The 23,934-nt window shown below is 35.8% G+C and overlaps 2 protein-coding genes across 5 annotated transcripts; one reads left to right on the forward strand and one right to left on the reverse strand.

Annotated features, from left to right (window-relative positions):
- Positions 1-882: 882 nt before the first annotated feature.
- On the forward strand, positions 883-12,338 carry sfxn5a (sideroflexin 5a). Of its 4 annotated transcripts, none has more exons than XM_046835466.1 (14): positions 883-1,039; positions 3,528-3,596; positions 4,000-4,077; positions 4,373-4,399; positions 4,644-4,698; positions 5,189-5,214; positions 5,376-5,429; positions 5,540-5,641; positions 5,890-5,955; positions 6,845-6,935; positions 8,864-8,979; positions 9,488-9,573; positions 10,768-10,885; positions 11,929-12,338. In XM_046835466.1, the coding sequence occupies exons 1-14, from the start codon at positions 983-985 to the stop codon at positions 12,004-12,006; spliced, it is 1,023 nt and encodes a 340-aa protein (XP_046691422.1). In that variant the 5' UTR covers positions 883-982; the 3' UTR covers positions 12,007-12,338. The 4 variants fall into 4 exon arrangements, with proteins under 4 accessions (XP_046691422.1, XP_046691430.1, XP_046691450.1 ...); XM_046835474.1 differs by having other exon boundaries at positions 5,540-5,596; XM_046835494.1 differs by lacking the exons at positions 10,768-10,885; positions 11,929-12,338 and adding an exon at positions 10,026-10,757.
- Positions 12,339-15,568: 3,230 nt separating this feature from the next.
- Positions 15,569-19,900, reverse strand: emx1 (empty spiracles homeobox 1). The gene is made up of 3 exons (XM_046835505.1): positions 19,300-19,900; positions 17,767-17,951; positions 15,569-16,501 (listed from the first exon to the last, which is right to left on the reverse strand). The coding sequence occupies exons 1-3, from the start codon at positions 19,640-19,642 to the stop codon at positions 16,334-16,336; spliced, it is 696 nt and encodes a 231-aa protein (XP_046691461.1). The 5' UTR covers positions 19,643-19,900; the 3' UTR covers positions 15,569-16,333.
- Between the last annotated feature and the right edge of the window lie 4,034 nt (positions 19,901-23,934).

The following is a 23,934-nucleotide window of genomic DNA, read 5'->3' on the forward strand; positions in this document are numbered from 1 at the left end:
TCAATGAAATAAACTCAATTTTCAATTTGGGATGTCATTTTAGAAGGTGTTTATTTTGTAACTCTTCTGTCATTCAATGACATAATTAATTTTCTGTTATGTAATATAATAATAGAACTGAGAGACCGCATGGAGTCATAGCATGCAGTGCACATAAAAAAAAAGAAAAATAATCTATATAAAATAAAATCCCTTATACAAGATCTTTTAAAGAAAAATTCCCTGCTCTAATTTGTATTATTGAGGCAACAATATAAATGCTAAAATAATACTTCTTAATTAATATAATAAGGTAATCATTATATAATTGTGTTCATTAACCACACCCCAAAACTATGACCACTGGAGTTGCCTCCCTTTGCTGTTATAATAATTGCCAGGCTTTCCACTAGATTTTGGAGCAGGAGTGTGAGGTCGTCAACTACAACAATAGTATTGAGGACAGGGACTGATGTTTGGTGAGGTCGACTTGGGTGCATTTTGAGTTCTGGTTCATTACAGACAAGTCAAGTTTTTTCCACTTCACAATGGAGTTCATGTTATACAAAAATGCATTCTAATGACGTGTTTAATCTCTTAGTTCCAGGAAAGGGAAAAGTTTAATATTACATCATTTGTATACATTCTATAAAATTCTATGCTTTCACAAATGTATAGCATGTATTTTTATTTATTTATTTATTGATTTTATTTTTATTTTTTGGGGGCGGGGTGTTCAAATACTTTTTGTTTTATTTTATACAAGAATTAAATAAAATATAAGTGCATATTTGTTTAAAAGCAGCATTGTGTGCTATTTTAGGTATTTTAAGTTGTTTAGAGTTTAAGAAAAAATACATTACCCAAAATGCATACAAATATGATGACTAGTCACTTAGGGGGCGTAACCGAGTTGTGTGTTATTTGAGTCTCACACTGCATGAGACCGAGTGCACTTCAGTACAAACTTTGCTCTTGCCAGTGCTCCAGGTTTTAGTCCATTATGTCTGAATCCACACTGTATCCTGAGTTTAGACCTGGCGAATCACGGTTTGATCAGGTAAATGTGGGAAAACTCCACTGCATTTTTCTCACACACACACACACACACCCCACATGCACACACGTGTTTCTTAATCAATGCACTAATATTTGTTACTTTGACTCAGTGTGGCCAATAAAAACAAAATTAATAATAAGGCATATGCATATAAGTGTGTTACGTTCCTGGATATTTTAGGTCGCATGCGTTCAAACCGTTTTTGTGCAAATTACACTGAGACCCCTACTGGTGTTATTGTGCCACTGCCCAGACACAGCAGTGTGTAAGACAAATGGGTTGTCAGACGTTCCAGTCATAAATCTTGAATCAAATTGAATCAAAAGCAGATAATAAATATAGGATAAAAATGCATCATTTAAAACACGACTAGAGACAATGTAGAGGACCAGATATGTGATATTTAAGTTGTAATATCTTCCAGCAGCTTGAACATGAAATTGTTAGTGTTAAGCAATGCGTTTTATCACGAGGTCTGTGGTGTAACAGGAATGATGTAGAGCAAATTACTACACATGCAAACACACATAAGGCTGCTTTCTGTTATGATTCCATGATTGCAGTTCTTCCTGTGCTTGGCTCAATCCATTTGTTCTTTTTATTTATTTTTTATTTTTGGTTTCATGTGTGCTTAATCTATCTAGTGTTTAGTGTTTATCTATGAAAAGTATGAGAGTAAAAATATCTATCTCATTTCTGTTAATGAAACCCATCACATATGCGCATTTTCTTTTATAAAACTGTTGATTGTGTTTTGACTGTGTCATAAAAGCATGCTGTGAAAACCAAATGGATAGCTTGGGTATCTTTTTAATCAATCTAAAGTGTAAAAAAATAAATGCATGTTTACTCATTCATTCATTTATTCATTCAATTATTTGTAAATTTATTCGATTATTTATTTATTCATAGCCATTGGTGGTGGTGTTTTTTATACGGTCCCTGCTAGCCCATTTAAACTGCTTCTAAAGAGAACATCTATCAGAAAAACATTTAGCCTGACTAAACTAAGTAACAATTGTTCAAATCGATTTTGGATGATATTCAATTTATCCGATTTAAAGATTAATAGCTAAATTTGTGAGATATTGAGGATTTAATTTTTACTAGACAGAATTTGAAATAATACAATTTAGCAATTATACAATAATGCAATTTTATGTTTTTATGTGCATAATTTATGCAATGTTTATGTATTCTATAAAAAAACAATATATGTACTACAAATATGTGACATCACATACACAGTACCGCGCACACATTTCACACACCTGTTAGTGAATCTAATGAAATGTCTCTATTTCAACATTTTACTGACTAAAGTGATTGTCATTTTACATTAGTAACCAAAATTTTATAAAAAAAAAAAAATTGAGGTAAAAGATAATCTCTGCTCCCATGAAATCTCTTACAGCCAGCAAAATTAGATTACCTCTGTTTTTGTGGATTATCATTTTGCTGGGTTTCATTTTTAAGCAGAATTATATATGGGTGTAAATATGTAACAACTATAACTGTATCCATCCCCCTGGTGTTCCCTCACCCCCATATACAATTCATTCAAAGCCTGATAATATGCTTTTCTCTCAGTAGCTAGTGCTGGCTGGACTTATGTCACTTTGATGAGAATTAATTAATGAATTATATTAATGCTTTTGTCCCCAAAACATAAATTTTGTCTAAAATATTAAACATTTCAAACCACATTATAATAATAATTAAAAAGAAACGATTGTAGCTCTATAAATGATTTATTTTATACCACATTGCCCTGTGTTATACATTTTAAATATTGAAAATGTCCAAATGATGACATTTTCATGCTTAATTATTGTCCCTAAATAACTATTTAATTATCCGGTGTATGTGATCAGTAACAGTGCTCAGATGTTAAAGAAGAATCTGAATGCATAGACTGCAGATGTGCTGTAATTAGCTCCATGCTCAATGGAAAACTGGGAACAGGTTAATATAACCATCTGTTGTCATAGATATAGTACAGTAAAATATGGTGTGAAATGCAGAACTTTGCCGCACACACACACACACACACACACACACACACACACACACATACACACACACACGCACACACTTGCAAAAACTTTAATTGCTTTCACTGCTTATGAACTAGCAGACAGTTGGTGTTTGTAACAAGGCAATTGCACCTGGTGGCAAAAACAACTGGCTAGTCCTGCTGCTGAGACCTGCATGCACCAGCTGCCTCTTAGAACCTACAGATTGAGGCTGGGACTTTAGAAACGTATAATATGATATAATAGAAATAAATCTAAAATTAATTAAAACCAATTAACAGTGAATTGGAGAAAAGTGTACTTTAAAAAAAATTCATTTTGAAACAGCTGAGGGTCCAGAGGGTCATTATATTCTTCATTATGTTCAAAGTAAAGTGAATCGTTTCTCGCTTTGAATCTGTAGTTGGAGATAAAGCCTCATGATTGCTTATTGTGTTTTCTGCATCTCCCAGGGGTCCTTTTATGGAAGATTAAGACATTTCCTGGATGTGATTGACCCTCGCACTCTCTTTGTGTCAGAAGTATGTGAGAATTGTGTTTATATTCTGGGTATAAAAAAGAAAATGTAGGTCGTGATAAGTGAGAGGAAAATACGCACCGAATCACTGGACTCAGTGATCATGTAGAAGTGTGTGTTATAAGCAGACACTTTGTTTAGAGTTTGTTAATACAAATAAATGGTTGCTCCGCTTCTTAAATACAAATTATTAAAAAAAAAAATCGATTATGTAGCTATGAAGCAAATTCGTGTTCAAACTAAAATGACTTTTATGGCAAAGTTGACGCTTTTGGGATGGCTAATGGTAAGGGGTTTGTTTTGGGTATGGTTAGTGTTTCAGCGTTTGAGTTCTCCGAAAATGTGTCAAACTGTTCAAAATGGAGATATTGTTTGTATTTAAATGGGTATATTTTTCCCCATCTTAGAGACATCTAAATGAATGTGTGAAACTCTTAGAACACTTTAAAGATGGCACTCTACCCTCAGTTGTAACAAATGCCCAGGTAAGACTGTCATATGTACATTTGTGTATTCGTTTAGTACACACATACACACGCCCTGAAAAGAAATTATTATTATTTAGATACTTTGCAAATCTGGATTTATGTTTAGTTTGCAATTATTGGCTATTTCAGTTAACAAATGTCAAAGTTCACTTAGAGAGGTGGTGTATTTTGTGAAAACAGGTTCAGTATCTGAATGCATCTAGCCTATTTGTTCTATACACTTAACTTTTTTTTTGTGGTTCACTGTTTCTTAAAGTTTGTAAATTAAATATCATCCTTTTATATTTTCTAGCTTTGGGAGGCTCAGAAGATAAAACAGGTGAATACAAGTATGAATATTTCTATTTCTTCCTGAAATAAGAGGCTAGATCTTAGGCCCTTTTTAAATGATCTAATGCATTGTACAGTCATGTGTGCATAAAGACTCACCTAAAACACTTATTTTATTTATAAGTACTATAATCAACTGCTCATAAGTTATGTTTGTCTTTTTTTTTTTTTTTTTACCCTCCTTCCATTTTCACTTCCCCTCTGTTTTTTCTGTGTGGCCATTACACCCGCAGGCCATCATCCATCCAGACACCGGAGAGAAGATCCCCATGCCCTTTCGCATGTCAGGTGAGGGTGTCAGCATGCATCCAACATGTGCGAGTGTATGTCGGGTGGCTGTTTGCTCCTTGTTACCAGCAGAGGAGACCTGGCTGAATGGCAGGTGAACTGTGTGGACTGAGCGATTGGGAAAGGTCACACTCAGCTGGATTCTGATTAAAGTCTTCGCCCCCTGCTGCCTGGAACTGCTGTTGGGCCCCTCAGAAATAGGAGTGTTTTAGCCTGGTGTTAACACAGCTATTTAAAGACAAGAGAGCGCGAGAAAAACAAGAAGAAGACCTGTTTGCTGGAAAAGGGTGATGGCTACTTCAGGAATGAAGGCTGGAGACTTTTTAGACTAATCACAGTGACACTACCAAGTGAAAGGTCAATGATAATAACATGTGGAAATCTGCCTATTGTATTTTTTCCCCCTCTGTTTTCCTTCACATAGTTTTGTTGTCAAATGTTCAGCATCTATTCAGCATTTGTCATCTTTTTTTTTGTTTTGTTCCCTCAGGTTATATCCCCTTCGGTACACCAGTGGTAAGATGTTTATTACAGAAAATGAAAAGTATGAGTGTAGTCATTTCATAATTTTTTATTATTAACTAAAGTACTGTATGTTTTATCACATGAAAGGTTTAATCAGATGGAATGTACTATAAAAATCTATTGTTTTTCTTAACTGTTTTCTACTTTAATAGGTCGTGGGTCTCCTTCTTCCCAATCAGACCTTGGCCTCTACTATATTCTGGCAGGTACAGTTCCTTCCATGTTACAGTTAAGAGTTCATAAATGAAAATTTTAATTATTTTTTTGATGAATCTCTCTCTTGTTCTGTTTTGTTTCCTCCGTCTGGATCTCTCAGTGGTTGAACCAGAGCCATAATGCTTGCGTGAATTACTGCAATCGCAACGCATCTAAGGTGCAGTATAAGAAGACCAGTCTCCTCCAGGGTGCAGTAGATATGGTACAACTGGTGTTAAAGTTAGTCTAACTCGAAAAGCACTTTTGGTGGTCTTAATGACTCGATTAGGTCAGATATATTGGATACCTAAATGTTTAGGGCCTCACAGTAGTTTTACTGGAGAGCTAGAACTGTGGGTAAACACTTTAAATTTAAATAAATTAAAACCATTGTATTTATAATTTAAATATAATTTTTTTTGCGCTTATGGTTTTCTCTGCAATTTCATAAATATTGATTCTGTTTTGTAGTCTACAGGGATGTCAAAATTCTTCCAGGGGTACCTGGGAGCAGTCACCAGTGCAGTTACCATTGCTGTGAGTTTAACACATACATGAAACACAGGACAACAACCACTAGATTTAAATTGTGCCACACAAAATATTTAGAATATATTAGACCCTAGATGCCAGGCACAAATTTTGCACTTCCTCTGTGTGCCAGTTACGAACTCAAATCTCAGCACATGTGTCCATATAACCACACCCCCCTGTGTCCTCCAGAGCCAATTAGCTGCCCTGCTGGGCGGCGGTTTGATGCCCTGGGGCACGACAGCCATAACCACGGTGACGGCAACTACAAATGGCCCCATGCCTGTGGGAAGTGAAGGGAGGGGTTACTAATTAAAACCCGAGTCCTGACGAGGCCTCCTGCTAGGGAGGGGAAAAGGGGAAGGGCTGTTATATGGCAGTTAGACAGGCTTGTAACAGGAGCTGCTGGAAATGACCAGAGACTCCCAAAAACAGGCAAGAAGCAACTTCACACAGCCTGTCATGACCTGTCACCAGGCTTAATGGGTCCTTCGGGGACCTGTTGTCCTTGTGCACAGGAAAACACATTTATGTATTAAATGTCAGAGTTTTTATCAGAAGAGTACACCTTAAGGACATGTTTGCTGTGTTTTTGACATGACTACAAGTCTAATAGGAACCTAAATCAATATGCAACTAAAGCTCTTTTACAGAGCATTTAGGTAATAGTTATTTACCTGTGATGTGGTACGGTGACTTATAACCACTGTTTCTGATAATGATGCTTTTATTTTGTTTCTGACCAGTGATAAAATATCATCAGAACTGTGATAAAAATGGCCATAAATGAGCTTTGAGCCTTAATGGTATAGGTTTCGGATAGTACTATTAAAGGTAGCTTTATAGATTTCTTAAAAATGTTTTTGTATGTACAGTATATGTGTGTACTGTTTAGGTGGGACTGAATGTTCTGATTCAGAGAGCTGAGCGTTTTATCCCAGCCACACGACTTCTGGTACAAAGATTCATCCCCTTTCCTGCTGTTGGTATGTATTTGTGTGTGTGTGTGTGTGTGTGTGTGTGTGTGTGTGTGTGTGTGTGTGTGTGTGTGTGTATTTAAAGCCTTAAAGCATCAATATATTCATTTATCTTTATTTCCTATGTCTCTCCTCTCTCTCTCTCTCTCTCTCTCTCTCTCTCTCTCACACACACACACACACACACACACACACACACACACACATACATATATATATATATATATATATATATATATATATATATATATATATATATATATATATATATATATATATAAACATATGTTTGTGTGTATGTATGTATGTATGTATGTATGTATGTGTGTGTGAGAGAGAGAGAGAGAGAGAGAGAGAGAGAGAGAGACATAGGAAATAAAGATAAATGAATATATTGATGCTTTAAGGCTTTAGTCTATTTCTAGCCAAAGGTACCCACCTCCGTGTCTCGCAGGCTTTATGAATACCTAATGATTGGAAACAAGAAGTAATTAAACAATTGAATCAGTAGAGCGCTTTATTAATTCATTAAGATCATGTGAGTGAATGTCATCTTCTTTTTGAATGCTCATTGCCCCATGTTTGTAATTGTAATGACATTTGTGTGCGCTAACCTTTAACCACCAATACATTAAGTGTTTGTTTATTTTTGTTTATTGGTTTGTTTTATTTTGACTAGTGTCAGGGGGGAATTGCTGGAACACTATCTCACTGTTCCATTAGCATTCTGCGGCTCTAACAAGGCCAGAGGGGCTCTGAGAGACGGTCCCAGGATGCCGTAGGGACACTTGGCTGTAATTAAATTGTTTTTGTCCCCTCACCGCACCCCTTTAATTAAATCAGCCAGTCCCCCCTTACCTTTTGGCTTGGGTAAGAGAGCCTCGTTAACTCTTGGTTGCTGCTCTCTAATTGGTTAATTAGGCCCAAAGTGCTCTCTGTGTCAGCACCAGGATATGTGTCTCCAGGCCACCATATCAATTGTTGTTGCTGTTGTTTTTTTCAGTGCTAATGTATAAACGCTTATTAAATTGAGCTAATTGGACACAATAGGGATGATTTGTTTGAAATACTGCCATAATTTAAATTCTTTTGTCCTTTTTTGTTGTTTTTTTGGCCTTATTGCAAAAGTCCAGCTCAGAGCTGGAATCCTGTTAATGTCTGAAGACGTGCTTCAGGCATTCAGAAGCTTGTTTTGTCAGTTTCATTTATCTGCCCTGTGTATGATTTTTCTAGTCTATTGACACATCTAGTAGAATAAAGTAGAGCTCATTTACGGTTTGTAGTCTGTTTGTGAAGTGTTTTGATCCACATGTTAATGCATGGGTGTGTATGTGCTTTTGTGTGTGCGTGTTTGCCCATGTGTATGGTTAATTGATCTGGTCTAAACCCCTCAGAGGTGAATAGCTATTTACTCAGCCAATTAACTCATCCCTACAACACTGCAGCACCAAACACTGATAACTCACAACACAAGGCCTGCAAATTAAAAATGCTTCAGGCTTTCTCTCGCCGCTCGCTCGCTCGCTCTCTCTCTCTCTCTCTCACACACACACACACACACACACACACACACACACACACACACACACACACACACACTAAATCAGTGTCCTGTTTTAATGTTATTGTGATTTGTGTAATGTGTGGAGCTACTTAAATCTTTTAATCATATTACTTTGTTAATTAAATCACCAAACACATCCTTTAACTTTAATTATAACACTGTTTCTTCAATGTTGTTTAGTACAGCGCTGTTGCTGACGATTTCTTACTCATATTTTGAATCATTTTATCTGCTCCATTCAGCATTATAAATAAAAGCATATGTAAGTCATCTTAATTAAGAGGATCCCTACATCCACAAGATGTCCAGAGAACATTTATTTATTTACAGCTTCTGTTCTTACCATCTTTTCTGTCCTTTTTGTTCTTCATAGCAAGTGCCAATGTGTGCAATGTGTTGCTGATGCGCCACAGTGAGCTGTCTGAAGGCATCAGTGTGCTGGATGAGCATGGCAACGTTGTGGCCACGTCTAAGCTGGCAGCCAGACGCGTGAATGGACCCTGCGAGCATCTCATATACATACACATATACACTATAAATACAACACATATGGCAACAAATAAATTCAGTCCATAGATGCTTTTTACTTTAGTGATAGGCTTGGTGTTTAATTTTATTCAGGGATACTGGTTAAAAACTGTAATTTCATTTTAAACCAAGTTTATTAATGTGACTTTCTTTTCAGCGTTTTTAATGTAAAACAAACAAAAAAAATTTAGTTGGACAATGATAATAAAAACAATTTTTATTTACTCAGTAATGCAGTCCTGATATAAACAAGACAAAATGTGTATTTAAAAATTAAAGGGTTTTAGCTTACTCTTGCTCTTATATCTCTTATATTACTAAATTATTATTCAATTATAATATTTTTGTGTTATCACATTTTTATTGGCATCTAAAATGACAGTTATGACTTTATTTTGTGCAGAGTTCTTATTTATTATGTTTTTCTTGATTATGAGCTAGAGTGATTAATGGATAGGTTTGTGTGCAGGCTGTGCTGGAGACAGCTGTGACTCGAGTAGTCCTCCCCATGCCTATCCTGGTGTTGCCACCCATGCTCATGGCCATGCTAGAGAGGTCAGCTCTTTTTGTTATTTTTTTCTGTTCTGTGTACAGTTCAAGAATTCTTCATGCCTCTGTAACTATTTAACTATTTTGAGAGTATTAACTCCTTATGTAGTCTTAGATTGTAGTAGATAAATATGTTTTACTGTGCATGTGCTGACAGGCAGAAATAGAAAAAAAGGAATATATTTATAAAAAAAACCCCTTATCTGTCTAAATATTTCACTAGAAGATAAAGAGGATAAAATGCATTAAAAAATTTTGTTTACACTCTGATATTTTTGCAGTGTTGAATGTGTGATATAACTGTCTAAGTAATAGTTTATTCCTTGAATTGGACAGGATCTTTGGGACAGTTTGGTAGGAATAATGTTTTCTGTTTCACCTACTCTTTAGTTTTCATAAATTATCTCACAGGTGTCTGTGTGTGTGTGTGTGTGTGTGTGTGTGTGTGCGTGTGTTAGCAAAATCTGAGCTGTTCTATGTGATACTGCCAGTCCGCTCACCCTCACTGGCTTTCAATAGAGCGCGAACATGAGAGAAGAAGGGTCAGCATAACATGGGGTTTTGAAAGAGAAGAGTGTTTGATGGATTAGCCTGCTGAAAGAAGTCTGTGAGTTACATGTGTGTGGTGGTTGAACCTTTAACATACATTTCTACCTGCAGGTCTCTCAATGTCTTCCAATTCCATTAACTGCTAGCATTCATGTGCTCGTCTCCTCTTCTCTCAGCCATTCTCTGGCCAAATTAAGAGTGACTGATGATCATGATGATATATCTTAAGCAGCTGATGGACATGATTAAAGATCTCTGATATATTATACTTTTCATGCCCCCCTTTCTCTCCCTCCTGATATATATACACACATATACTTTGCACACATGTAGAGCGCCTGGTCGTGTCTGTTGGCCAATTAAAGCTCATCACGGGTATGTGTTGATGAAGTCGTCATTAAGCAGCCGTTGCCTTCATTAAACCAGGACTGCTATGGAGGACTCCTGCTGTGCACGCTATCCCACAAGCCCCCATGCGGCCGAGAGTGAGGGCTGGGGGAGGTGTCAGAATAGAGTGATCTCACACCACACATAGGAAGTGTCAGAGAAAGAGGGATTTTAATGATGATTACAGGAATGCCCATGATGCCGAGAGTTTTCATTTTGTTGTGGAATTGTGTGTGTATGTGTGTGTGTTTGTATGTGTGTTAGATTCCCCTTACTGCAGACACATCCTCGTCTTGTGCTGCCCATCCATAGCTTGGTGTGTCTCTGTTCATTTGGTCTGGCTTTGCCCCTTGCCATCAGTCTGTTCCCCCAGAACAGCCAGGTAAGCACACTAAACACTATTTATCTACAAAGCACGATAATGTCTAATACAATACAATATGCGCGAATAAACTGCATAACACAACAAATCTCAACAAAACACATACCACATTACACCTTAACGCTTAACGCAACACATAAAACAAAAAACACAGCAGCTCTACAGGACGCTTACATGACACAACACAAAACCACTATTCTGTCTGATCTCTCTCTCTCCCTCTGTCTTTGTCTCTTGTGAAGAGGGTTATGATTTAAAATGGTCTGTAATAAGCTGTTCATCCATATGGTTACTGAACTGCAGACATATGTGCTGCCAACTTCTTCCATTCCTCTCTCTCTTCTCCCCCTCCTTCTCTCCTCTCACTTTCTCGCTCCCTCTTTACACGTTTTAGAGGGTTCCAGACGAGTGCGTTCCCAAAAATCCGCCACTCCTGTACCCCCACCTTTTCACACCCCATGGCACGTCTGTTTCAGATTCTGCCTCACAAACTCGCACACTCCTTGCCATCTGTTTCTGAGCAAAATATTGCACGTTTTAGCTTTGCCTTGGACGTTTACCAACTCATCTCTTTATTTTTGCATTTATTTTTTTTTTTTAGGCGTCAGTTTTGCCTGCGAAAAATGCCTGTGAAAACTGCTTGAGGCTCTCGTAGAAGAGATGCACTTCTCTTAATTCACGTTTGATTAAACATTTTAAACATCTTAATGAGTGAATGTTTACGGTTAATGAATGTAATTTTTATCTTAGAGATCAGCTCCTTAACATGGATATATAAAACGAGGTACACACAACTCTTAATATTGTAGAACTCTAGGTAATTTAAGATGATTGTGAGAGGCTTTGAGTTGAACAGGCTAATGATGACCCTGGCCATGTGTACACATTACATCTTCACCAAAAGGAATTAGGATTAACGGATGATTATGCTTGAGTCAAATATTAGTTCAGATTTATAGTTTTGTTGTGTCTGTCGAGTCACTAAATAGTGTGTGTTGCTTCTCTATTTGTTTATTTTGTCTTCCTCTCTCTCCTTCTCTCAGATTCATGTGTCTAAGCTTGAGCCAGAGATCTCTGCAGCAACTGGATGCAAGTTCCTGACCTACAACAAAGGCCTTTAACCAAGTCATCCGCTTTGCATCCAGTGCTGTATACCAATCAGAAGATCTTTATAACATGACTTGGCTGTTTGGATATTATAATCATTTGCTTACCGTGAAAGGTGCAGTTACACACTTGTGCTAATTATGTCTTACCTATTTTTAATCAAGTACTCCATTGGATAGTCCAGGATATTTTTGCCAAATCACCAGGAAATCTGAATGCAAATGATGGAACGAATGCCTTCAATTTTTCTATTGCTGATGTTTTTACAATGCCAGATCATGTAAATTTATTTCAGTCAATGCATAATCAATAAACTATCAGATAAATAAAACAATTTGATGAAGGAGAATGAATTCAAAGATCTTTTTGACAGTTTAGTAAATTATATATTTTTTCTTGGAGTGCAGGCATTCAGCTTGGCTACACAAAAAGATATTGGTAATAACTGAACTGCTATATCAGTCTCACAACAGTGACACTGCATTGTAGTAAAGAGTGTATTATAATAGTTGCCTAAGATGAATCTATTTCCATATCGAAACTAACATTGTAACCTATTGTATAAATCACTCTCTATTACCTACATGGCATACCACCTGTGTCTCCACTGATGCAAAAAATTGGTACTTATAATTTGCTTCGTCAAGAGTTTTCTGACTTAGAAGAGTCCTGATGAACAGAGCAGCTACAAAATCTCAGACCATTAACCAATAAATATAGACACAATACAGCATAGTAATACTGTAATTAATTTAATTCTGTTGTAATAAGCTTATGTCATTTGTATACATAGAACAAAAGTTTTATTTGTATAATTGTCTTGCTTTTGATGTTTGTTTGGGACTGTTAACTTTTGTCTTATCATTAGAGCGATTTACAGATCTGGAGGGAGGAGCCCTTTGTTTTTATACCTGGATGCCATAGAAACGTGTCACGGTGGGCCATGGTAATAGAGGGTGGGACATGAAGCTGCATGCACAATCATTAACCATATACAACATCCTTCAGGATCACATGCCCAATGTATTACATTAAACCCTTAAACCAAGCTTAAAGCCTTCAAATATTTTAAAATGCCACTTCTTCTACTGTAAAAAAAATGTCCCCATGGTAGTAAGCTGTATTGTCAAATTAACATTTGCTAAAAGTTCATGCTTTATTAAAATTTTTCAAGATGCTTGTTATTTATTTTAATAAATGCCAAAATGAATAATATAAAGCCAAATTCCATTCTGTTGCCATTTTGACATATGAACAGTCTTGGTAAAGTGACAGTGACACTCACACTATACATGAATTTCTATTTATATACATGTATACACACACACACACACACACACGTGTGTGTGTGTGTGTGTGTGTGTGTGTGTGTGTGTATATGTATATATATATATATATATATATATATATATATATATATATATATATATATATATATATATATACATATGTTCATGAAAATATATAACATTGACCAAGTGGTATTTAAAACTTAAACGTACATAAATCTTATCATTTCAAGCAAGACGTTTTTTTATACCTTTTAAATATATGCTGCCTGGCCTATAATGACTATAATGTTGGCAACACTTGATAATAAATCTTTGCTCACGCCATGTCCACTTCAGTTCAGGACACAGGTTTCCAATATTGTTCAAATCCAGAGACTGAGCTAGGCAATGCAGATTTTGCAGATTCTGTGCTTTTTGTTGTATGCAGTCTATTATTTATTCACTAAAGGTACCGATGGCACGCATGACCAAAAGGTCTGTTCTCATCTGACCACAAGATACAAGGCCAAGTGTAATTCTATAGACAATATATTTAGTTGCTGCACGTTATAAGGAAAGGCTTCTTTCTGGCAACGATTCCAAACAGCTTGTTTTTACGAAAGTGTTATTTAACAGTTTATTTTGAAACTTGACAACTGCTAAATTAAATAAACTGTTCAATTCTAAAACTGGTTATCTCTGGGTATTTCCTCTTCCTTTACCTACATGCACAATGGGCACGGTACAGCATGCAACTAGGTCCTGTTTCAGCAGGTTTGGTCATGTATTTTTATTTTTCATTATGGCTCTATTGTGTTTTATTTTTAAAAATAACTACATTTTAGAGCCATTTTTTTATTATTATTCCTCCTGCCCCATTGGATGGCAAGGGCCTGATGGCTTACTTGCTGTTTCTGTAGCAGTATTTCTATGGGTTCAGGTTTCTAGCCCAACGCCCATCCTCCTCCTTTTGCAGCCGAGCTTGGGACCGTCCATGGCAGAGTAATTTTTCTCCATTCCCACAACTGTGTACCCATGGGGGTTTAGGGCTTTGCTTAGCGGCCCAAGAGTGGCAGCCCGGTATGGCAAGGACTCAGACCCCCAACCCCCAGATCTAAAGTCCAATTGCTTAACCCCTAGGCTACCAGGGGAGCCCAATATATCCATTGCCTACAGGCAAACACATAAAATGGCTGTTGACTCAATAATGGAAAAAGAAAAAAATTTTGCATTTGTTTAAAATAATAAAAGTGGTGTTCATTATTTTATTTAAAAAAGTAGTTAAAATTTGTCTAATTGCGTGAATGGAACATTTGCATTATTGTTTACACTGTTTGTTTAATACATTTGTTTTGCATTTTTTTATTTTTTATTTTGATAAGCATCATCTTGATCTCTCATCTAGGTAAAAGTGATTCTTGGTTAATATTTCATTAATGAATTGGTGTGAGAACTGTCTCTCTCTGGGCAAGCAGCCAGAAATACACACAAGTGTGGTATTGTGTATATGTGTATGTGTGTTTCAAATCTTTGAACCCTGAACTCTTGATATGTTAATAGATCAAGCATGACTGAACATACCATAATGGTTCAGCACATTAATCTGTCTCTCCTTCATATATACATTTGTGAATTAATTAACAATACTTTTGTTACATTTATTTCCTTAACTGTTCCTTAATGTACTTAGATGTTGTTTTTTTTCCCGTCCTTTCTTTTCATTGTTGCACATGTGAGCAGACAGTGATCTTTAGGAATGAATGGTATGTGTGATGAAATGGTGAGCTGTTGAGGATGCAGTATTTGTGTGCACCTGTGTGCGGGATAAGGTGTCCTGTAAACTCATAACAAACCTATAGACAGTTTTTTTTCCCTGCTACCTCTTTCTTTTTCTGTCTAGCATGTGCCACTGACCATTTTTCTTAAGTGTCATTGTACTTGCCTGAAACTCAGCTGCACACTTGGGGTCAGATGCTGGGGTGAAAGGTCACGTGCAGGTTTGTTTAATACAGATTCCTTTCCTTTTTTTAAGACTATTGATGCATGATAAAATACACAGCATCAGCAGATGGTATTCTGTAAAAGTGTACAGTGCAGCACTTTTGAACTTAAATAAAGTTTACTTGTTGAGCTCTAGTAATGTAATTTGGTAATGATGGAGTGTGTGTGTGTGTGTGTGTGTGTGTGTGTGTGTGTGTGTGTGTGTGTGTGTGTGTGTGTGTGTGTGTGTGTGTAAGTTTATGCAAGAAACATACAGCTGCATTAAACTACAAAAAGAAATACTGCAGAGAAATATAGCCAAGAGTTGTTTCTAAAACATATTTATTATTATGGTCCCTTTCTGTGGGAGAAAAATTATATTTTAAATGTACTGTACATTATACAGGCATTAATGTGACAGTTGGCAAGTAGTCAGTAGTTTCTGTTTATGAATCAGAGAAGTATTCACACTTTAACCTGCATCCAGCAGCCTGCATTACCATGACTGAACAAGAACCGAGCATTCAGATCATCACACACACACACACACACACACACACACACACACACACACACACACACACACACATATGCAGGCTCTTACTCCTACACTGTGGGTAAGTCATGTCTAAACTGGCCTGTAAAATGATCCCTTGCATCACAATTTGTTTGTTTTGCCACCCATGCCAAGTGCTACCGGAAAACCTTAATGAAAATATTTTTTTCAAATCATGGACTCAGGGATGGAAGTCTTTAATGAAAATTGACTGTTACCTGCGAGTACAAGATAGCAATTTACATTAGTAAATTAGGTTAAATGCACTGGTATGACAATTGTGTCATGTTGAAAAATCGTATATTTAGTGCCAGTTTTAGTTTTCTGATGCAGATTTTGGAGAAAGAGCGCAAAATCATACTTTGGGGTACATTTACAAATAGAGAAAAATAACATTGTACAATTTACATGCCAATGAATCTCTCTCTCTCTCTCTCTCTCTCAACACACACACACAGCAGCCAAGTTTAGACTCATATGCAGTCATTCCTTAAAACATAAATAAATAGAGCTTTTCTTGGCCCTGTTTGGGTTCTAGGTGTCAGATGTGACATCTATATCCTCAGATCCAGCCTGTTTGGTGGCGAGTCTCCATCGGCTGATGTGATGATTCCCCTTCTTCTTTTGTGTACTCTCTGGACCTTCCTCTTCCAGTTTCTGTCTTTTGTATTTGGTCCTGCGGTTCTGAAACCACACCTTCACCTTTTGAAAATTTGAACACAGGGCACAGTATGAGTGCATCGCTCTCTTTTGCTGAATATATATATATTTTTAATACAAAAATAATTTGTATTAATACATATTTTAACCTAGCCTTATACAACCTGATCACATTGTGTCAAACTTTAAGTAAACAGCATTAAATTTACATAATAAAACATATAATAGATTTAGATATTATGATAAAAAATTCTAATAAAACATTATTTTATTATCCAATCCGATTAATTTAATTCATATTATTTGTGATAATTTCGTTTTTTTCAGACTGTATGTGCGTTTTAAATATTTAAGAGATGCGATTTTAGACATGTCCTTACTTTTAAGACAAATACTTTTAATCAAATCCGCATCAACTCTCAGTCAAAATCACTGTATAATTTTTTTTAAATAATGTTTACAAATATTTCAATTACGCTTTATTCCCGTTATAAGTTTTTTACTTCAGAATCCGCACTAGTTCTGATTAATCAATGCGACAATTTCCAGAAAACATTTTGGTTTTTAAAGGTTATTTAAAGTGATGTCAATAATTTATTTAGAAAAGTTTAAATATACATTGATTATAATGTTTATCATTTAGATAAATTTACTACACTATCACATAGTCACATTTGATATAAACACCATTAGTTTATAATGTCAGCCACGGAACCACACTTACAGTCATAAATACAGTTTCTGACATTTAATTCTTTTTTACTAATCGATTGGGGAGAAATATTGAAAGGTTTATTTATTTTTTTTGTGTTTTGTTCAGTCCTGCTATCGGCATTTTAAGACACGCCATTAGTAAAAAAATAATACTAAATCAAATTCTAGACTATTTCAAAATGTTCGTTTGTTTTTCTTAAATAGCATCTGAATCTTTTATATGCGACATATTCTTGAATCTATTTTACAGTTTTTGCTTTTGTTGCTTATTAAAACAAAACTATACTCTTACTACTACTACTACCTATAACAACAACAACAACAATTAAACATTAACAACAACAATAATAATAATATTAATAATAATAACAATAATAATAATGAGTATTATTATTATTATTATTATTATTATTATTATTATTATTATTATTATTATTATTATTATTATTGTGTCTCATTTATCAGCACTTCCATTTCATTATTAGTTATGAACTTGTTATTTAGCGAGCCACTTTATACTTGTTCTCTCTATAGATTTCTGAGCAGTGAGTGTGTGTGTGTGTGTGTGTGTGTGTGTGTGTGTGTGTGTTCACCTGGGTTTCGGACAGGCTGAGACTATTGGCGAGCTGTTTGCGTTCAGCTCCCACCACATAATGGTTCTTGTCGAAGGCTCGCTCGAGGCGCAGGAGCTGTGAGGGGGAAAAGGCTGTGCGGATCCGCTTGGGCTTCCGCGCGAAAGGCCCGTGCAGTAACAACGAGTCATGTGAGACTTCGTTTCCTTAAAACAAAACAAACAAACAAAAATGTTCAACAGAAGGATTAAAAAAAAAGAGCAACAAATGAGAGCTGCAGTAAACCAAATAAGATCAATTGTGCCCACCCTATAAAAAAGTTTAATGATCCCTATAGTGTGTGTGTGTGTGTGTGTGTGTGTGTGTGTGTGTGTGTGTGTGTGTGTGTGTGTGTGTGTGTGTGTGTGTTTTAATAACAGTTAACTAAACTGAACGTAAACTGACATTAAATCTTTCAATCATTCAATGATTCGTATTATATGTGATCTATTTAAGTGTCTAATTATTTAAATTGTCACTTTGTATAGGCTCTTGTAAATTTAATTATTGATTATTATTATTATTATTATTATTATTATTATTATTATTATTATTATTATTCATGCAAAATCATAACAGATTGAAAAAACTGTTTAAGTAGTGAACAACTTAACAGTCGGTTAAAAGACTGATTGATTAAATGTTAAGTGTTACATTAAGTTACATGTTGTTTTTGATCCTGTTGATTGTTTTTCGTTTCGTCAAATCAAACTATTAATTAGACCCGGTTAATCACTATTACCTCGTTCGCTATTCTAGTATTTATGTTTATATTAGTTTATCTCATACAACAAATTAGTCATTGTGATATAAAAGTCAAATCACAAGTTAGATTAGATTATAGTGAATGAAAGGAAAATTCAGGAGTGCTATGTTCCACATTCCAGATGATAAATAAAACGCGTTTACTAGAAATCTGAAAAAATAAAATAATGTACCCAAAAGAATCTGAACAACTTGATGTAGACGAACAGCCTTGATTTTAAACTTTCGTCCAAAGTTCTGTGAAAAACCACAGTCTGTATATATTTCATCCAAACGACTTTACTGTTTATTGTTACATTTAAAAAAAAATATTTAAATGAATTGTATAATTTTTTGAGAAAAAGCAGCCTGTGTTTCTGTGCATTGCCCAAGTGTGAGCTGAACGGATCTCTAGTTGTCTGTAAAATGACAGTTTAACTGGCGATAAGACAACAAACAAACAAACAAAAACAAAACAAAAACTATTTGACGTGTGTATGAAGCATTAATAGCATCACTGATCTTGCTCAGAAGAATGTTTCAAATATTACTGCACAGCAATGCAAAGTACTACCTTAAGGCCTTATGCAGCCACAACTTTCACTGTGCATTAAATCATCTGCATGAAATAATTGCTATTATTATTATTATTATTATTATTATTATTATTATTATTATTATTGGGACACCTTAGCCCTAATGAGCCAACACATTAACGTCGGTCTAATTATTATGAAACTGATACAACATGTCTTGATCCTCGACATTTACCTTGAAACCGATGACCAAAAAATCGGTTTCGCAAGACCCATGGGTAGAAATTGAGAGGCTCGCGGTGTTGCGTGCTGAAGAAGTGCGGGTGCTGGAGGTGCGCGCCGCCGAGCTGGTGCGGGTGCACGCCGATGGGCGCGTGCTGCACGGACTCCGGGAAAACGAGCTCGGGGTTGGGATAAAGCGCGCGACCTGCTGGGCTGGGATAAGCGTTCAGAAAACTGTCTGTGGGGGTCGTGTAGCTTAACGCGGTCGGGCGGATAGGGTCTTCCCCCGGTAATGGGCTCTCCTTGGCTACCAAAGACTCAATAGTGAAACCGCGCTTCCCTGCTGTGGAGAACATAGTCCCTGTCCGTCCCGCCAGAGTTCGGCAGCTGAAGCACGCCTTTACTTCCTTCTCGAGACCTTTAGAGTGAGACCTCTTTCAGAAAGCAGCCTTTCCTCACAAAGACATTATAAAAGGAAAGCTGCAGGAGAACAACACGTTCTGATCACAACTTCACTAACGCAAACAGTGGTTCAGCGAACATCCATGAATCCAACAGCGTCTGTGCGTTAAGGAACAAGTGAGGAGAGAGAGAGGGGCTGCAGCTTGGCGAGACGCAGTATCACGACTGGCTCGATCTGATTGGACAGAGGCTGCTGGAGCTCGGCGCTTATTGGTGGGAGAGCTTTACATTAATTTGGGCCACATGATGCACTATTAGTTTGATTATTCATTTACTTCCTCTAACATGTTAGTTTTTTTCGCAATGCATAATAAACTCCAATTCTTTTAGCAAAACTAATACAAAGGGTAATTTTCATCATCACCATCAGCAGCAAAATCATAATAATAATAATAATAATAATAATAATAATAATAATGATACTACTATTACTAATAATAATAATAATAGTAAGAGCTTCAAACGCGAAAATGAAAACAAAAAAACATCAAATCTTTTTCCCATTTTTAAAAAATTTTTTATTTAATTACAATAGACCTTCTAAACGTTCTTTATTTGACCATGAATTTGCTTCTTGTCACGCATTCATCTGTAAGCTATATACACTTTTTTTTTAGGTTATCATTCAATTATCTTATTGGAGAATCATTCTCTAGAAAGTCAAAAATTATGAGGCAGCTTATCAGTATTGCAGATCCATATTTTAGAATACTCATATCAGTTTAGTCAATATAACTGTTGCAGTTCAGAGAGTTCTCGCTCAACCACATCTGCTTTTATTTTATTTTTTTCAGAGCTTTTTTAATGAAAAAGCCATGACCCGTCTTATATACAGTAACGTATTAACACCGAGTTTCCAGAGCTGGACATTGATAAGAATCTGAGAGAAAGCCAGGCGGCACCTGTTTCTCCAGCTCACACGGATCACCTATTAAAGCTGTGGGCTACAGGCTGGAGTTTCAGTTAGGGCCGCAATTACATGAGAAAATGTAGTATGAATAGGTTTCCCTGGTTTAAGATATGGAAGATATGAAAAACACACGTTATTCATTTTTGTGCAAGTTCATGAACTTCTGATGTGCTATTAATTTCCAGGCCATCCAGCTATTCCTGAGGGGTCGGTCAACGTGCGTTTCATCTGGTAGTTTTAAAGGTAATGATTAGCCGCTTCATAGGCTCGTTAGCTTCAGTGCACATTAGAAAATCATTAGAGTTGAGCATTAGTCTGCAGAACAACATGTTGAGCGCCTATTTAGAAAGCAAAAAGCCCGTGAACATGCACACTAGGCATTCGCAGGGGATCTATTCCTCAAGTAAAGACGTGTCTCAATCTTAATGTTTCATATCATATCATATATATATATATATATATATATATATATATATATATATATATATATATACAAACAAACAAACCAATATTAACAGAAATTATTAATATAAATAATATTAATTATTAAATATAAATAATAATTGACAAGTGAATTCTGTCAGACATTGTGAATTTTCATTAGGACTTTTTTTATTTGAAATTATTTTTAATATGCGGTTAAGTTGCCTAAAATCATCGTCCAAACAATCAATCAATTAATCAATCAATCAATCAATCAATCAGTCAACCAACCAGTCAATCATTCAAATAAACAAACAAACGAATTTTGTTTTGAAGTTTAGACTACCTGTGCACATTGTTCTTTTTATTATTTTATACTTTCTTGTTATTCTTATTATAATATAATTTATAAGAAATGAATTTTTATTAATAACAAATAATTGTATAATAATAATAATAATAATAATAATAATAATAATAATAATAATAATAATAATAATAATAATAATAATAATAATACCCATGTCCTTACTACAATTGTCCTGATTGTCATTTACTGGCTACAAATATAGGTTACAACTATTATATAACTATTTTTCTGGGATAATTTAACAGGTTTTTTTTCCAAATCTTTTTTGTATAGAGATAAATAGTTAATAGTTAAATGCACCACTTTTGAGTGACTTGACTTTTTTAGAAAATCGTATAAAAGGTCGAGTCACTGCACTTAGTTTGAATGGCAGATACATTTCCAATATTCCTAATCACTGTGTCCCTGAGCAGTGAAAAAGGCCGTGGCATCCCCAAATTAAAAAGAAGGGACGAGAGAGAGAGAGAGAGAGAGAGAGAGAGAGAGAGAGAGAGAGAGAGAAATAAAGAGAGATGGGGAAGCACCTGTAAACTCCATGCAAGGTCTAAAGGTACGCGTTTCAGTCACTTACAGGCATTTTAATACACATCTACATAGTTTATAATTGGCTTTCTTCCATTAAAAAATGCCTTGGTGGGGGCTGGTTGGGGTAGAGATGGAGAGAGCAAGTCTCACCCAATGTTTCTGTCTGCCACTTTTCTCTCTCGTTCCGTAATTAAGAGCTCATGGAATCTGTAATGAATACTAATGGAGCAACCAGCCATCTGCACAAACACAGAATTAAAATCTACCATGCTGAGAGGGAAAGATAGATTGTGGGAGAGAGAAAGAGGGACAGAGAGGCAGAGATGGGAGGATGGGTGAGAGATTTAACCTTGCAGCAAACTCAGGCGTGAGGAAATGGAGCTATGTGGAGATTTTAAACACGAACACACACACACACACACACACACACACACACACACACACACACACACACACACACACACACACAAACACAGTATTTGGACCCCCTACTGAGGAAAGTAGAAGTGGGATAACTACATTACAGCTGTTGATTCATAAACGCTATAAAAACAAAATACTTCATTTTATTATTTATTAAAGTTTGCATAGGATCTCCACTCCATTCGTTTTTTAAAGTGTTGCCAAGGAACGTTTGGTTACAGACCTGCGCTCATTAACTATCTGACTTCATGGCCCTCCCATGTGGCTTAATGATTACCTGAATTTTACAACGCATTAGTAGAACAAGCACAGCCGGAGAACTGCTGAGCTTCAGTGCAGTGGCATGAAACACGGCATGTTAATCTGAGAGAACGTTCTCCCTAAATGAACTGTGAAGTGGCATTCTTTCTGTCTACTGCTGCCCTCTAGAGGTCAATAGGTTCATTGTAACTGCCTGAAAAATTCGGACGTCATAATTTCTGTAAATACGAAGTTATTTATGCTATTTAGTTAACTTTACGGCGTTATTTACTCCGTGTTTTGAATAAACATTACCCATATTAATGTCAAACAAATCAAACAAATATACCTTTGCACAAAGCATATGTTGAGTGCCATTTACACCTTACTGAATATTTGAATTAAAAGCAAATTGTCATTCTTAAAAAAAACGTATATTTTAATACATGAAAATATGCAAATCCAAAGAAATGTCAATAAATTGATCAGTACATTAGAGGAGAAATAGAAAAATAATTAATTAATTATACATTAAATAAGCATAGTTGTTTAAGTGCTGCTCAGAGGATAGGACTGGGCGGCTGAACAGAAGGTTCTTGATTCAAGCTTGAGCGCCACCAAGCTGCCAGTGTTGAGTCTTTGAGCAAAGCCTGAACCTTCCCTGTTTCAGTGGCATGTATCATATCTGGCTCCTGCTTCCTTACATTTTATTTTTTCTTTCCTATTTTTTTCCCACTTTATTCTTTCTTTAATTTGCCAAGAAATGGGTGAATAAACATCAGCCAAATAACAACACAAAAAACAGTTTCATAAATGCTGATAAATTTATTCTTGTGCTGTCTAATTTCTAGCTCTCTACCCAACAATTGGAACAGCATTCGCAAGAAAAACATCTCTGAAAGCACAATTTTGGAAATTCCAGCTGAAATTACATACATTGTGGTCAAAGTTTTTGCAATGGAAATTGTTCCATGGAGTTTACAGAATTGATATTTTGATGCTGTTTGGCAACTGGTGTTCAGGGGTCTTTTGTCAATATTAATGCAATCATTATTTCCCCGCAGTGGCAGGATAGTTTAGTCTAAAATCTGGTTGTCTCTGCCAGGAAGTAATGACCTAAAATTTGCAACCAAATTAAAACTCAAATTGTTTGCACAAGCACAAAATCAGAGTTTAGTATTTGCCACTAAGGCTCTAGATATGAACCCAAAATAAAATATAGCATTTAACAACAATTTTTGTTGTGGAATTTTGTAACTGGTTGCTCTGAGATCATAATGGGATTGTAAATGAGT

The sequence above is a fragment of the Silurus meridionalis genome, chromosome 2 (assembly GCF_014805685.1).
Source record: "Silurus meridionalis isolate SWU-2019-XX chromosome 2, ASM1480568v1, whole genome shotgun sequence".
NCBI classification, from domain to species: domain Eukaryota; kingdom Metazoa; phylum Chordata; class Actinopteri; order Siluriformes; family Siluridae; genus Silurus; species Silurus meridionalis.

Coding starts and splice junctions, on each gene's coding strand:
- sfxn5a (XM_046835466.1), top strand. CDS start 983: ATGTCTGAATCCACACTGTATCCTGAGTTTAGACCTGGCGAATCACGG. Junction 4,400..4,643: donor AGGCTCAGAAGATAAAACAG/GTGAATACAAGT, acceptor TTACACCCGCAG/GCCATCATCCATCCAGACAC. Junction 10,886..11,928: donor TGTTCCCCCAGAACAGCCAG/GTAAGCACACTA, acceptor TCCTTCTCTCAG/ATTCATGTGTCTAAGCTTGA.
- emx1 (XM_046835505.1), bottom strand. CDS start 19,642: ATGTTCTCCACAGCAGGGAAGCGCGGTTTCACTATTGAGTCTTTGGTA. Junction 17,952..19,299: donor TTTTGGTCATCGGTTTCAAG/GTAAATGTCGAG, acceptor TTTTGTTTTAAG/GAAACGAAGTCTCACATGAC. Junction 16,502..17,766: donor TCAGCCTGTCCGAAACCCAG/GTGAACACACAC, acceptor AATTTTCAAAAG/GTGAAGGTGTGGTTTCAGAA.